Source organism: Hetaerina americana, unplaced genomic scaffold, assembly GCF_022747635.1.
Source record: "Hetaerina americana unplaced genomic scaffold, ioHetAmer1.1.p SCAF_12, whole genome shotgun sequence".
Taxonomy (NCBI): Eukaryota; Metazoa; Arthropoda; class Insecta; order Odonata; family Calopterygidae; genus Hetaerina; species Hetaerina americana.
The window spans coordinates 18,644,141-18,660,529 of NW_027286292.1; the positions used below are offsets into that span (position 1 = coordinate 18,644,141).

At 35.8% G+C, this 16,389-nt stretch overlaps 1 protein-coding gene across 2 annotated transcripts in view; it reads right to left on the reverse strand.

The window, feature by feature from the left end:
• LOC139685724 (probable E3 ubiquitin-protein ligase makorin-1) overlaps nt 1-16,389 on the reverse strand; it is an 81,462-nt gene that overhangs the window by 11,172 nt on the left and 53,901 nt on the right. For both annotated transcript variants that reach the window (XM_071582757.1, XM_071582756.1), the window contains exons 7-8: nt 11,653-11,864; nt 7,861-7,971 (exon numbers count right to left, since the gene is read on the reverse strand). In XM_071582757.1, the coding sequence (XP_071438858.1) occupies nt 7,861-7,971; nt 11,653-11,864 (323 nt within the window). The remainder of the gene's footprint in view (nt 1-7,860; nt 7,972-11,652; nt 11,865-16,389) is intronic.

Here is a 16,389-nt window from a genome sequence, read left to right on the forward strand (position 1 = left end):
TTTACACCCTCTTCGGAGAAAGAATCCCATGCAGCAGTCATTGCAAATATTTAGGCATTTAGTAAACAAGGGATCTTGGGTGTGGAGTCCCAGGAGATAGTGAGACATGGAAAGCATTGAAAGTACTTCATTAGGTAATGAAAAATTTAAAAGGAAGTAGCATAGCTACAAAAGAAAAAACATGTGAAGGTACTGGTTAGCCCTATCCTAGAATACTCGTCCATAGTATGGGATCCATATGAGGTGGGATATATTAAAACAGATAGAAAAAGTTCAAAGAAAGACAGTAAGATATGTACTCAGAAGATATGAAAGAACAGAGTCACGGAAATGTTGGATATACTGAAATGTGAGAGTTTGAAAAACAAGAAAAAGGAGTAGGTTATGCACGATGCATAGAATTGTTTAAAATGACGAAGCATGGGAAGATTTAAGGAAAAAGATAGAAAAACCAAACAGTAAGGGAAAAAACGACCACAGTATTAAAATTAAAATAAGAACGCAAAGACCAAATAAGAAAAAATACTATTTTCTAAATAACTATTGTTGATTGGAAACAGCTGCCTGGAGGCTTGTTTGAGCCCTTTCTATCCAATTTTAGGAGTTTTAAGAATAAGTGTTAAGCAGCCACTGGGTGATAAACTTCATTGATCAGTGACTATTATACTATTTTAATTATTAAAGAAGTGTTTGTGATGATATTGTATGTGATGTGCATGGCGTGAGAAGTTGTATAGCAAAAGTGAATGATGTGTAAACGGTGCGTGATTTTGAACAGTGAATGAAATTGAAGAGTGCGTGATTATGGACGGAGTGCGGCAATGGACAGGGCGTTGTACGCATGGTATGAACCAAGCCCTTGTGTGATGGTAAAGGTTTGGTTGGTAACGTATAAGTGTCATTGTATTTTGCATTTTGTAGCATTTGTATTAGCATTTTGTCTCATATCTGTTCTTCTTGTGTATGTATGTGTGTGCATTGTAAGAGTGACTGTTGACCAGACTTGACCGTTGCCACTAGGACAATTGCCTAGTTGCAACAATATAAATTCTTAAAAAATAAAAAAAGCGAGTTGTGGGACAGAAATTCCATGCCAGGAATCAACACATTAACTTTTAAAACTGTGTTCAATATAACATTTTAACTGTTCACTAATCATATATATCATTTAGGTTACGGGAGTAGTCAAATACAAATCTGTACATTAGAGTGTATGATAAAAACACAACTATAATTGCAGGTCATCTCTCTGTCTCTAGTTTAGAGTATCCCCAAACATAAAATTCTGCCACCTGAGGTCACAGCCAACTAATGATAGCATGTTGATGTTCCTAGTCTAGACGAGCACAAAAATTGGGATCCTCAAGCATTTTCGTCAGAATTTCATTCAACAGACAAAAATCTCGGAAGAAGTTTTCAATTAGCTCAAGTATCATAAAATGCCAGGTTATAACAACTTTTTCATTAATTTTCTGGAGCAGTCCATTGTTTAACCCAGCCAGGCAGCAACTTCTGTCATCATCCTGGACATTTGTCCGCCCCCACGAAAATTAACGAAACCACTGATGCTCAACATTTTCACTAATCACATTTGGTTCATATGCAGCACAAATTTCCCAATGAATGTAAGCAGCTTTGAAGTTTTTTGTCAGTAAAATCCTTATCACAAACAGATTTCAGATTTTGTTCATTTTGACTCAAAATTGTAAACGAATGACAAGGGGCTCAGCCTTCGAACCACTGCATCTTGAGGCATACTGACCTACTGTGTGTGTCAATACAGCAAACATTCTGCTCCCTTACTACTCCTCAGGCTACACAAAAATGGTATTTACCCTCAGTACAGTCCTTGTACACATATGTATATAATGTATGGGTGTCTACAGGGCACTACTCTTAAATCCGGACAAAGGAAACTTTTGTTTAAAAGCAAATTTACAAAAAAAACAAATGAAAATGAAAATCCTTTTACATACAAGAAGTGGTATCTCTCAAGAGTAACATTACTCAATGCAACCCCTTCAGCTGCAATGACCGCTTCCAATCTTGCCCTGAATCGATGGCATGCACTCTTTAAAACAGTGCTGTCCATTTTCCTGAATGCTGCTACGATAGCAGTGCATAGAGATGCGACATTAGGGTACCTCATCTTATTGGTAACTCTTTCAACTATGCTGCAAACATAATAGTCGAGGGGGTTCAAGTCCGGGCTATTCGGTGGCCAGAACTCCTTTGACCAGCAAATGTCAATGTTATCTGAGAGCTGATTTTGGACTAAATGACTCGTATGAGACTTCTTTTGTGATAGTTTTCCCCTTTTCAAGGAAATGTGGCGGCGTGATATCACCCTCACTGGACAAAACACCAAGGACATGAACACTAGCTGAAGCACAGCTATGAATACCTGTGCATTGTCTTAATAGGAATTTTTTCTTCACCAAATGATATTTTTTTCTAGAATTCCTTATCCAACAAGAGCAATTATGATGCATAAGAGTCCCAATTAATAATTGCTGTATTTGTAAGTAATCAATGTAGAGGATTCCACATGCATCCCTAAAAAACATGGCCACCATATTTGCCTTATTTAGAGTTGGATCATCTTAAGAAACCCACTGTGACTTTGTCTCTGGAGTGTGAAACGGTATCCATGTTTCATCCTGAGCTATGCATCGATGCAGAAACAATCAGGATTGAGACAAAAGAGCACCTAAACAGCCTCCATATCAACCTCATGATTGCATTTATTCTCCACTGAGAGTAAACCATCTATCTGGCCAACATTTTTTTCACACCCAATTTTTGGTACAAAATGGGAAACACTTGTACCCTTGTGATTGCCTGTGGCCTCAACCATTTTGATTTGTTGACCATATCTTAGATTTTGTCAACCACTTTGGAGGAAATCACTTCCACCGGACATCCCCATGACATTTATCATTTATGAATGCATGGCCACTTTTACAGTAATTCACCTAATAGTATACAGTCGCAAACATAGCAGCAAACGTACTATGAACTTCATCTAACTCAGCTTTAGTCGCTTTTGATACAATGCCTTTTAATTAGAAAAGTTTAATCACTGCACAAAACTATTTTTTTTCATTTTTTTAAATGAAAAAAATTTTGTGGCAGTGCAAAAATTTCAGCATGTAAAAATCATTCGCATTGACCAGGATTCGAACCTGATCCCTCGATGTCTGGCCCAGGGCTTTAACCAGGATTGAATGATTTATACACACTGAAATTGTAGCATTGTAATACACATTTATCAGACGACTCCATAAAAAATTACTGGCACGGCATCTCCCACTGTTTCTTGGAAAATTTTGTTGATTCAATGGACTATGAGAATGAAACCACATGATGGATATACGTGAAATTTTGATAGCAGTCTAATAAGTGATGAGACTTCCTAATGGCAAACCTTTTCCAATACAATGAGTGCCATTTCTTGGATTTTCAAGCAATTATCAAACGACCCACATACCTCCACTCCAATGGAGAAGTAGCGCTTTAGTTCTGAGCTTGCATTAAAGGCCATTGACAAACATTTGGACATTAATGATGACTCTGCCTTGACACTGACAGCATTAAAGATAAACCAACCATATCACTAATACCCTTGAATTTTCTGCATCTTATATCTTAACAATTTCTTCCTGTTCTTCCAGCCTACCAATCAACGAGACCCTATACCTAAGACTTAGTATTCATTTTCCATCAATGCCTTAGAAATTATTAAGTACCTTTTATTTCTCAAGGAGACTAGAAGAAACCTCATCATCAGATAAGATCTCTGCTGGTTGTAGAACTTACTATCTGAGTGTGAGCACTTTCTTCACAGCACCTTTTAGGTTACTTCATCAAATCAGGTCTGTGAAATTAAAACACTGGGTAATGTGTCAATTACTCTTGGCTCTAAGAGCAGTGGATGGCAGAGGCCAAATTATTAGACAATATAGAAGAGGTAAAAGGTGGATGTTACAATGACCCACAGAACAAGACTAAACAATGAAAACCACTTATGATACCAAGTTCTCATGCTCTTCAAGAAGGCATTTTGGGACTACAACTGCATGCTTCCAATTGTGTTATGAGACCATAGGTTTCAATTATATCATGTTTCCCCTAATGCTTGCTACAACTGAACGATTCTGATTGTATTACGAGATCACAGATTTCAACAACTTTTTATCAGGTTTCCTCTAATGCCCTCTCCTAAATGTTAAAGTGTAGGTTTTGGGGAGCACTACAATGATAACATGCCCCCTAGAAAGAATAATCAAAGGGATGTTCAATCCAAATTCCAGATATCAAAATAAAATTTGTTCTGTAATTTGAAGAGTCCTTCACCATAACCGCAGTAGTAGTTTTTAGGTTTTTAATGTGCTCTGGGTGCTGAATCAATACTGTGCTCTCATCTAATTCCATTGAGACCACATTGAATAGAGCATTTATACCCTAGACACAATTCCAGCAATTCAACAATTTTCAGGTAGAAGTTTTCAGGAAATACAGACCCATAAATGTTTAACTTGTGGTTACATCCATATACATTGGAACCTCACTTAACAAGCAACTCACATTGTGAGTAATTTACACAATGAGCAAAAATGACTTGCTTAAGGAGCAAATATTTGCATAAAGTGTGGTGAGGAGATGGGAATTCCCAGAATGATTGTACACTTGCTTATTCAGCTTGTTTTAGCACTCTTCCCACTAGCATCTTAGTGTCCACAGTGACCACATACAATTATCCACACCTGGGTTCAGACACATTATTTGGGTAGTTTTTTGGGCAAAGTTAAACAATTATTTGTGCATATTTAAAAAAATACCCTTGAAGAAAAAGCCACAAGAAAACAGCCATAAGAGAATACAAGTAACAGTAAAAATGAAAATTACAATCAAAGAAAAACGAGAATAAGAGGTGAGCATGGCTGATCTAGCATGCACATACAATCAGTCTACATCAGCGATTTCCATTAACCTCATGAACAAGGACAAGATTAAAGAAAGATGTTTCAAAGACAATTACTAGAATATCTATCCAACAGTTACATATTCTGAATGATGTTAAAAGTTTGCTTCTCATATGCATAAATGAAAAGCAATTGTAATGCTACAATATTAAGGACAATATCCTTAAAGAGAAAATGAAAGTGGTTTTCCGCGAACCTTGTTAAGAAGAAGCCAGAATCGAACATACCTGTAGAAATATTTAAGAAAAGTCGTGCGTGGATCAAAAAGTTTAAGAGACGAACCAGAATCCACGACTTTGCAAGGCATGGTGAAGCAGGAAGTTCCGAGTGAAAGGCAACAGATAACTTCATCAGTGATCTCAAGAAGTTTGTAGATTCTGATGGTTGCCTGCTGGAACAGGTTTTTAATTGTAACAAGATAGGTCTCTTCTGGAAGACGATGCTGAAGAAAACCTTTACATGGATACGTAAGAGTAGGAGAGAATGCATTACCCGGCTACAAGCCAATGAAAGACTATCTCACGCTGCTATGTTGAGCCAAAGCAAGCAGCAATTCAAAAGTTAATCCCCAGGTTGTTTCCCTGTCAGAAGCTCCACCAGCCTTCAAGAAGTGTCAAGGCCAGAAGAGCAGGCTAAATATGATGTCGAAGTCACGGAAAACCGCAGTATCATACCTAGCATTCAAAGCATCACCCTCATAAGGTAGTAGCTATTCACGCAAGAAGTTACTTAATGATAATTCTGCACCACATTCTGAAAGGTTGTCAAAAACATACACCTCTAGACAGCTTTTTAGTAAAAAGAACCAGAAATATATCATAAATAATAGAGAATCTACAGTAAAACCCTGTATTTACACTTTTCAAAGGGCCCCAGATAAAAGTGTAAATTGAGGGAAAACTAAAATTGCGGAGAAATGGAGAATTTTCACATCTACATGCTTCATTACTGGAGTAAAGATAATAATAATAAGAATCGAACATAAACTATAAAAGAGCAGGATTATTATTTATCTTTTAAACTATGTTAAACTAGTTCTCGCATTTTTCATGCTTCATCATGTTTGGGTTAGAAGTCCTTTTCATTCTTGATAATGTCAACTTATATGAAAATTGAATCATCTCCCACAGGTATTCTTCCAATGTATAAATTACGTAGATAACTACTAGTCAGGCAGATCGAGATTATGAGTTTAGGCAGTTCAAATTTCAATCACTCAAGCATTTTTATGAGTGCTAGCCAGCCGTATTTTAATTATTCCCTCAATACGTTCACATTACTGCTCCCTATCTTCTTTTTGAGTTTATGTATGTGCACAATACAATGTCAAAAAATTTCTTAAAATAAAGATTGATGTACATGAATAACTGTTTTAGAATGTAAATTTTTTTTCTGTCACCTAAGGACACAATTAGTGCGAAAACTGAAAATGAAAGTGTGAATATGGGGTTCTACATACATTGGAATAATAGGAAATATAAAGCGACCTGATATAATTGTCATAAATAGTAGGAAAACATAAATTACACTGCTTAACTGTATTTCTATTATTTTTATTATTACAAATCAAGCTCGCATTCTAGGTTGCTTCATTCCACGTTAGAGGAAAAGATGAACATGATCCATGACCTTAAATAATGTAAATATTAATTTTCTTTGAATAACCCTCATGTAGAGTTTTTACATAAAGTTAAGGCAAGAATTGTTGATAAGTATTTTACTTCATGAGAAAGGTCCCAGAATGAATTTTGCTCATTGTAATAGTTTCCACTGTATTATAACGTATTAGCTGGATATTGAATTAATGGAGAACTTTGTTTTCTCAGGACTAATTCTTTGTTAAATTTAAAAGTTAATCAATTATTTATGAAAACTATTATTAGTGATTGAGTGCCAAAGTTGAGTACCTTATATGTTGAGCATCTTGTATTTTCAGAATTTCAACTGAATGGTCATATAATTCACAAAAGGTAAAAATCACAGAATATAACCATGCATATAAGAAACTATTTTATTGTGAAGGAAGGAAGCAATAATTCTGACAAGCACAAATACATGATGAACATAACTATTTTAATATACAAAGGAAATAAGAATGCACTAGTCTGGTGCTAACTCAACCTCCTATAGTGAGCACAAAATAGAATCTCGCCAAAGATTAAGTAACAAAACTTAGCCAATTTCAATATAAATGAGAATAGCAGACAAGGGTAAAGTGGAGCATGACTTTCAAAGGTGAGGTAAAAGCTATGCAAAAAGGACCAACTACTCCTAAAACTCCACTGCAATAATTTTATGGGTTAGGTCAATGGATGGAAATCTTCTGTTTGCCAACATATTTACACCTATATCCAGGCATGCAGTTTTATCCTCTTTTACTAAATAATGGTAACAAGTGATTCCTTTCCAAACATAGAGCAAACATTTAATTAGACACTTGTCCATTCAATTTGTCTAGGATTTTACAGTTCAAATAAAAATGAAAAGATTTTTGAAGATAGCTAATTTAAAACTCACATTTTTTAAATCCATTTTTTTTGTCCCTCGAATTTCAAAATATTGAGTTTTACTGTACTGGAGAAGCATTTTTTGTTTTAGATTTAACATAACTGTATCAAACTATCATACCACAACATAAAATTATGCGCATCATCATAGGTGGCCATATAAATGATCATAATTGAGCACATTTTTCTACTTAAAATCCAAAACCAAACCATTTTAGATAGGCTATAAAAATACATGTCAACGTTTTTGAATGTGAGCCCAAATCTTAAGAAGAGTAGGACATTAGGAAACTAATGACTGATACACTAATTAGATTTCATGAGATAATCCTGTGTGGAGGAGCAAAATTGAAACAAAATAACATTACCTGAGAACACCTTTGTAGTCTGATATAAGTTTTTCTTTATCTTCTTTGTTATCAAACCAATAAGGACTTGGGCAGACAAAATCTGAAGATGCACGGCACTCAGGACAAGCTCTGAAAGGAAAATAGAAAATACAGCTGTTATTGTTACATATGCAATTTACAAAGAGAATAATTTTTATCACAACATTTCAAAATTATTAAGAGTACACTTATCTTCTAAGTCCAATTTATTTTGAAATAATTTGGACTTAGCCCCAAAGTTTTGGAAATTTAAAGTTTATTGTGTTGTGCTACAATGTAAAAGGATTAGTTTTAATGATTTTTGGTTTCCCTGAGTTACATATGCTGCTGGGTAGTCTGTATAATTAAACCATATTAGGCCAAGAGATGCTAAAAGCAAAATTGCACTACTCTGTTGGCTTTCTCAGTATGAAGAATGGAGACTCAACCATCCGGCAATTAGAACAAATTACAAGTTACGAATTTCAGAGTCAAATTGACAATATGCACTGCTATAGGAAACTCAGATCAGTCTGGACAATGACTTCCAACATACTATGAACAATATCAATCATTTTGAAATATAAAACCATTTATATCCATGGTTGGAAGCAACACAGTCAATATGATTTCTTTAAAATTACTTTCAAAAGTCTGCAGTAAGCTATCAGTAGCATGATACGAGGGATAGAATGAAATCCCATACGTTGGGAACTAAATGCCTCACTTAGGCGCTGATGGTTTTATGCGACTGAACAGCTGAAGAGAGAGGTACCATTTTTCCCAGCCCATAAGATGCACTTTTTTAACTCCAAAATGTGCTCAAAAATCAACTTGCATCTTAAGGACCAGTGTTATAACTTTCAGCAATTAACACAAGCCAATTTGCAGAATTATACTTAGGTATTTTTTCCCACATCAGAGACAAAAAATGGTTGCCTTAATTAAAAATTTCCATAATATCATGATATTGAGAATTTTGATTATACGAGGGTCATCCGGAAAGTAGTACCCGTTCGTGCCGCATGAAGTGCTGACGACGCGAGTAGCCGCTGGACGAGGTCAGATAGCTTCAGTGGCTTGTCTGCCTTCTCTGAGCCAAGTTGCGTGACGCTAGCATTGCCTGTGTTGTTTCTGTGATTGTTTACAATGTTTAAAAAAATTGAGAACGCCGCCAGTTGTGAAGTGAGGGCAGTGATTAAATTCCTCAATGCAAGAAACGTTCGCCCATGTGATATTCATCGCCAATTAAAGGAGGTGTATGGAGACAATGTAATGGACGAGTCGTCTGTTCGGCGGTGGTGTCGCAACTTCAACATGGGGAGGGGGAACACACACGACGATGAGCGTTCGGGGAGACCGTCTGTCATTACAGACCAACTGGTGAGCTCAGTTGACGAATTCGTGAGGAACGATCGGCGCGTCACAATTGATGACATCTGTGAGCATTTTCCCAATGTTTCTCGAACAATTGTTCATGAAATTGTTAAACACCATCTGCATTATGCAAAAATTTGTGCAAGATGGGTCCCTCGCGTATCTCAATGAGCTGGCGGCGAATGACTATGCAGCAGGAATACAGAAACTTGTCACACGTTATGACAAATGCCTTAATTTGCTTGGAGATTATGTTGAGAAGTAGTTTAAAGTATCCTCTTTCAAATAAAATTTTTTATGTTTGTTAATATTTACTTTTGTGTCTTTATTTCACGAACGGGTACTACTTTCCGGATGACCCTCGTATCATGGTAAAAAACATGCACTTTTCATGTTCTTTGATATGGGTAGAAAAGTGCTTCTAATCTGGCCCACGTATGTAGCTTCATATTTGCATGAAATTTCATAAACTCCACTTTTTCAGTTTTAGGAAGGACAGCTTTATTTTTACATACCAGTTTTGACAAGTTAAAAGGGGTGCAGAAAGGACCCTGAATTTATTCTTTGGGATTGTGTTGGCTATCTTGCATGATGTGTTATTAATAAAGGAGATTTTACCACATTTTCGGGTCTCCATGATCAGTTCTACGTGGCAAGCGGTGCTTTTTTTGATGGTCAGCTTAATCCTTTTTTTTCTGGAGCAGTCAGATCTAATCAACACTGACCTGGAAAAATGTCTTCTGAGACAGAGTTTTAATCAGACCATTGATTAGTATTTTGCTGGCCATCAACAAAAATAAATCTCTCCACTGAGAACTAACCATGGAATTCCAAAAATCATGCAAAATCCCTTATATTAATAAAACATCATACAAGATAGCCAACTACTGTGCAAATGTGAAGCCACTGATGTGGACCAGATGGGAGAAATTTTTACACCTATAATAAATAAAATAAAATAACATGAAAAGTGCATGATCCTTGGCAACACCACATTAATGATTCCTTAACATATACGAGACTATCCACGCCTGTGATTTCAATTTATAAGTACTTCATGTGCTTAACAAAGGAAAAAGTTGAGATGCTCTGGAACAATTAAAAATCATCTAGTGGGTCAAGAAGAGCGCCCCCCCTCCTTAATGACATACAGTTCACCTCCTCCTCCCTCTCCTTTCCATCCCAACTTCTCTTGGGGCATAATGTGACTGTGAAACACACTTATCCCTTGCCCTAAATGCCCCCATTTGTTCCCTCACCTAGTGTAAGTGTGTAGAACATTTTTCTTCGGCCCACCACTTCTTGTGATCTTAATCCTCTAAGCCTGGTGACCACCATACACCTTCGCTCGTAAGTCGCTCTTTCCTGCTGCAGATATGGTCCACCAAGATGACTGCTTAATCACTGTAGTAGGATCCCAACCTCTTTTGAGTTAAATGTCCTTACTATTGTATTTCATTCTATTTGGCTATCCTCAGCTATACATTCCCCATTCCCTTCCCTCTTTTGACCACATTTTTCCCTCCACTTCCCCCCTCCCGGTTAAAAGGTATATAAGTCAGCACTTGAGAGTAGTTTTCACCTGAAGATGATAAATAGTCATCTTTATTTTGGAATGAAATTGAGACTATGGAATCTCTTCTGCCACCTAACCCCTAGGATGATGCATGACATTGAAACTGGTCATAGATTAAATCAATATGTAGAGGAAAAGTGATACTAATGATCATTATTACGTACAAATTCCACCACATTACATCTGAAACTATGCAATTTGTCCAATTTCCTTCATATTAAGTGTTAACATCAAAAATAGTTTGATCCTTCTCTTTCTGATCCAATTATTTTCCAGGTTGGAGAAAATCTTACGTGAGATGTATGGCTCTACTACTAACTGCTACCTTAGTTTATAATTTGATCAATTTACAAGAAAGAAATTTTATTTTTTATAATGCTGTGCATTAACTTCTGTTTTATGGTAGAATGAAATGTTAACAATTTTTTTAAAATGTTAATATAATGGAACTTTGGCTACTTTATCACAAGCGCACAGCCAGAATCATTTTCCATGATTCCCCAAAGCATATCAAACTATATAAACATCAAAAGTATCAAATGAATACCATTTAAATCTCAATGCAACAATTTCAGGGTGTTAAAATCATTTGTGGTCAAGGCGAATGACTTTTACACTCTGAAATTGTTGCAATGAGATTTAAAAGATTTTACTCAGAAATTGTGGCATTAAAACTCATATCAGCAGATGACTCCATTATAAGTTACTGTTACCGCATCTCCCGCAGTTTCTCGCAACCATTTAAATCTCATTCAAAAGTGGATGTGTACTATGAACAAACACCAATTATCAACTAAGATGTACTTCTAATTATATACATGTTAATATTGACATGATACCTTCTAATTGAGCTGTCAAAATTCTTTGCCTGCCTCCATCTCCTGATGCATGCAAGGCAGAAGCAGTGATTGCAGCTTGGCAAGATACCAAACTTCCGTTTCCTTGGGGCTTTTTCCAAAATTACTTCAAAGCATACACCGCAAGTTTTGTCCTTTGACCTCTGAATGGCAAAGGATATTTCCATGTCTCTTTCATGGTTCTTCATACACTCCTGAAAATGCCATTTAAAAATTAGAATCATAAATAAAAAATCAGTTCAACATAAAGGAAAACATTTTCATTTCAAAAAGAAACAGTGACCTCTTTTAACTTCCGCTTTGATCAATTGAAATTAACAGAAAATACATAATTTATGTGCAAATGATTATTGATTATCTAATGATTTTTAAAAAGGATAATTTTGATGATAATAAGGAGGGGGTGATATTTTTAGAAGGCTTCTCACTGTCATGTTATGCCCAAAATTCCAAGAATGTGATAATATTTTAGAAAAAGCATGAGATGAAATATAGCGTGACGGAATTAAGATTATCAAGTAATGAAAATGCAGTTTCCTCATAAATGAATAAAACCTTTAAAAGAGTTAAGCCATCCCCAAATCCAATTTCAGGCAAAAAGTTCAATTAATTAATATTTCAAGGGAAACGAAATTTGCTTCCATGTAGCTAGTTGGAAACTGAAGGATCTCAGGTTTTCCCGGCGTATGGCATTCTAGAAGTTCTCTCGGGTTTCCCACCGGGTCAGGTTGCAGTACACCGACGTTTTGATGGCTGACTCTGCCATTGTCTTCTCCCTGACTTCACTCTGAACTTCACCCTGAAGACAATGGCAGAGTCAGCCATCGAAACGTCGCTGTACTGCAACCTGACCCGGTGGGAAACCCGAGAGAACTTCTTGAATAGTTTGAAACTCTTCTGGCCTTCTTCCTTGAAAGACAACTGACGGTTGGGATGAAACAAGCAGAATTTGCTCGTAAAATTCTTGTACTTTTAAAAATAAACAATGATGCTATCTTAACACAAGTAGCATGATTGTTTGGTAAATCTGATGACCATTAATTTGTTTTCTAAAGAACCATTGTCTTGAAAGTATCATTTCATGTCTCCATAAAAATTCTCAAATTTTCTGAAAATGTTATATTCCTCAAAGCTGAAAAAAGGATTTTTTGATTGAGGGTTTCAGGGGTAACTTACTGAAACCAAAATATATATATTACACTCTGGTACAAACCCTTCCATTTCACCCACACTCTCCCTTGACTATCAATATATGTAGAGGGTCACCCAGGATAGAAAAGAGGAAGATGACTGCCTACAAGGTCATGTACTTCTTGATTGCTAGCCAAGAGGTACACCATCTCTATCTTTCTATTACTCATTTGCAGATAACGGCCATTCTTACCTCAGTGCATCCTGAAGACTTCAGAAATGTATAGACTCAAACATACGCTTGTGAGAAGCCTTCTTGAAGATTATAAAACAAAGTTAAATATTTAACTATGAGAAAAAAATGTATTAGGAGGAAGAGTTTTGTTACATGGACAGTCTTGTGAGAAAATGGTAAGATCAGTAAAAATATATATCAGCAAAAAATTTGAAAAGGCCACAAATAACTTCATGCAGCAGTAGATTATATGAATGAATCTAAAAAGAAAGAAACACTGGCAAAACTGATGCTTGTATGCTAGTGTGACTCAGTATGGCATGAAAATATGAACTTAAATAAAAATGGTGAGCTGAGATAAAATTCTAAAAATATGGGGTCAAAGTATTAAGCAGGACAAAGGAAAAACAACGAAGTCCTTGGTGAGAAATGAATATTCATAAAATAAACTGTACTGAGGTAACTTTTGAAGAACTAATGAAAAATAGCAGTATTTTATAACATGCGGTGGAAGGGAAAGTTACAGGAGAAGCAAGACAAAAGATTGCTCTTATTGATGATCAGAAAAATGTATAAAATAGGAAATAAAAACATATTGATATATGAGCAAATATGCTCCAGGATATGTGTAAGCTTTTCATGTCTTCTCTGAAGAACAATGATTTTCAAAACATAGGGGATTCATCATGACTGGGGAAAAAAAGGCCACATTTTGAGTTATTCACAAAGCAACTTTGTCATAAGTAGACATGGGTAATGAAATATACACCTATCATGGGAAACAGCATTTAAAAGAAAAATATGAATGAATAACAAAGCAAAATTATAAGACTCATTTACAACACCACTTCACAGTTTCCAGTAAATATTAAAAAACTGGGTAGAGAAAGTTAAATAACTTCTAAGAAAATTTCAAGGCATGCATAAATAGTATGGATGCAGTTAGCAATGATTTGCTTAAAGCCAGGTACTGATTAAGTTGATACAATAATTATTACAACTAAGTTGAAACATCACTAAAAAGCATAAATACAGAGTTGCTCATCATAAACCTACATTCATTCACAAACAGACAAGAGCTACAAGAAAAAATAAAAGGAATATATGCACTTTACATTTTCAGCTCATGCTCTTGGTACAACAATTTGAATGAAATGTATTCTCAATATTCAACATGCATAAAACTCTCCAGATATACTGCTACAAAAATGGATTTCTGACCAAAATATAAATAAATGAAAATCAAAACACTTATTAGCAATGATATCAAAATATTCCTCTGAAGTGGCTAAACCAATTGGACCATAAAAATCCAACTTAGATAGTTACCTGTTTCATGCAAACAATATTTAAGTCACACTACATTGCAGACAAAGATGTCAGTGGCAATTTGTAATTTATACAATTATTAATAATATATGCAAGTGCATTGTTTTATGAAAGTAGCCATTTAAGTAGGTATTGGCCATATCCATTGTGCATTTCCTTACTCATTATTCTTATCCATTATATTCTCATGGATCCTGTGTGCACACCAATAGTAACTATCAAGATAAAACCCATTATTCATGAACTATGCAGAATATCTTTACCACTTCATTTTTAGTGACATTGATGAATATGTAAAAGCTTGTACGCACATGAACCAGATCTACATTTAGATATAAAAACTGGATAACAACAAAAGCATACAGAGTATTCACAGTATACCTTACATACACAATTATTCCTTAATCATGCAGAATTCTCATGCAGCATATTTCACAGGTACTTGAGAATTTTTAAGCCTGTTAATGCAGTTCTTTCAGGCTACCCATAGACACATATGCATTAAACAATTTGCAGATACTTTATACAGTTTTTTGTATGGTAAAGAGCAGCATTTAATTCATTTAGGTTGTTTTCCATACGCAAAATGCATACAAACTTGTACATTTTTGATTAGGTATATGGCAACAAAAAAGCAGAAACTAGCATGCTAAAAGTAAAAGAATATAAATTTAAAATACATTTTTCTGATAAAAACCAAGAACTTTGAAGACGCCCTAAAAATAATGTCACCAAATAAAAAATTCTACATCAACATCATGATGAGTACAAAATTGGAACATAACTGTATCAACATGCAGAACTATCATGAAGCATATATAATACTACTTGAGAATTGTCATAAGATTGTATTGATGTTTTATTCAGATGGTATGGATAATTAAGCAAACCAACAATCAGCCATATAAACATATAACCGGAGTCAAATTCTTTAATATTACCCTCTATATACACCCATGCAAATTTCCTAATGAGAATCCATTTAATCTTACACAACATCATGGCAAAGGAGATGAAATTTTGCAATGGATGTCATCAGGAAATATTGAAGCTTCACTTACAATTTCAAGACTTCATGAATATATGTGTATATGGGTCGCGGTAGTCCAGGGGGTAGAGCATTGGACTACTGACCAGAGGGGCCCAGGTACGATTCCCGGGCAAGGCACTCTGAGCACCTGCAGCTTCACCCTAGCTATGTGATTTTTCGGGTAGCAGATCTTCCTGGGAAACCATAACCGGCACAGGGAAAGGACCTGGCCCCCTACCCTGATGTGTAAATTTCACACACCGTCGGGCTTAGTACTGGGTGAACTCTGCCATTACATACCAAACAGACCTTCAGGTTGATTACATACATACATACATACATACATACATACATACATACATACATACATATATATATATATATATATATATATATATATATATATATATATATATATATATATATATATATTCCTCAGTGAGACGGCTGCAAAGGCATCTGACCCCAGTGAGTAATGTGAGCCAGTAAGTGATGGTGTCATGTTAAAAACACTATTTAGGAAGGCAACAGGAAACCACCTCAATGATCATTCCCAAGATTTAAATGATGGACAATACAGAGATTTTGAGTCCTGGCAACTACAGGGCTCGGCCCAATCAGCCGTGTGTTGTGCCCGGCAGCGGGGGAGGCAAGGCTTCTGCGGTCATCATCCCACAAAACCCTTGCAAGGGAAAACCGGCAGGAGCAGGACAGAAGACGCAGAAGAAGAAGACCGAATTAGTTAGAATAGGAACGTGGAATGTTAGGACAATGATGAGCACAGGGAAATTGGAGAATGTTAAGCGAGAGATGGAAAGGGGAAATATAGATATTTTAGGCCTATGCAAGGTGAGATGGAAGGATAGCGGGGATTACTGGAGGGATAATTATAGAATAATATACAGTTGCGGGGACGAGAGCCAACGAGGGATAGCCATAGTGTTAAATCAAGAGGTAGGAAGAAGCATAGTCAACATAGAATAGGTAACGGAAT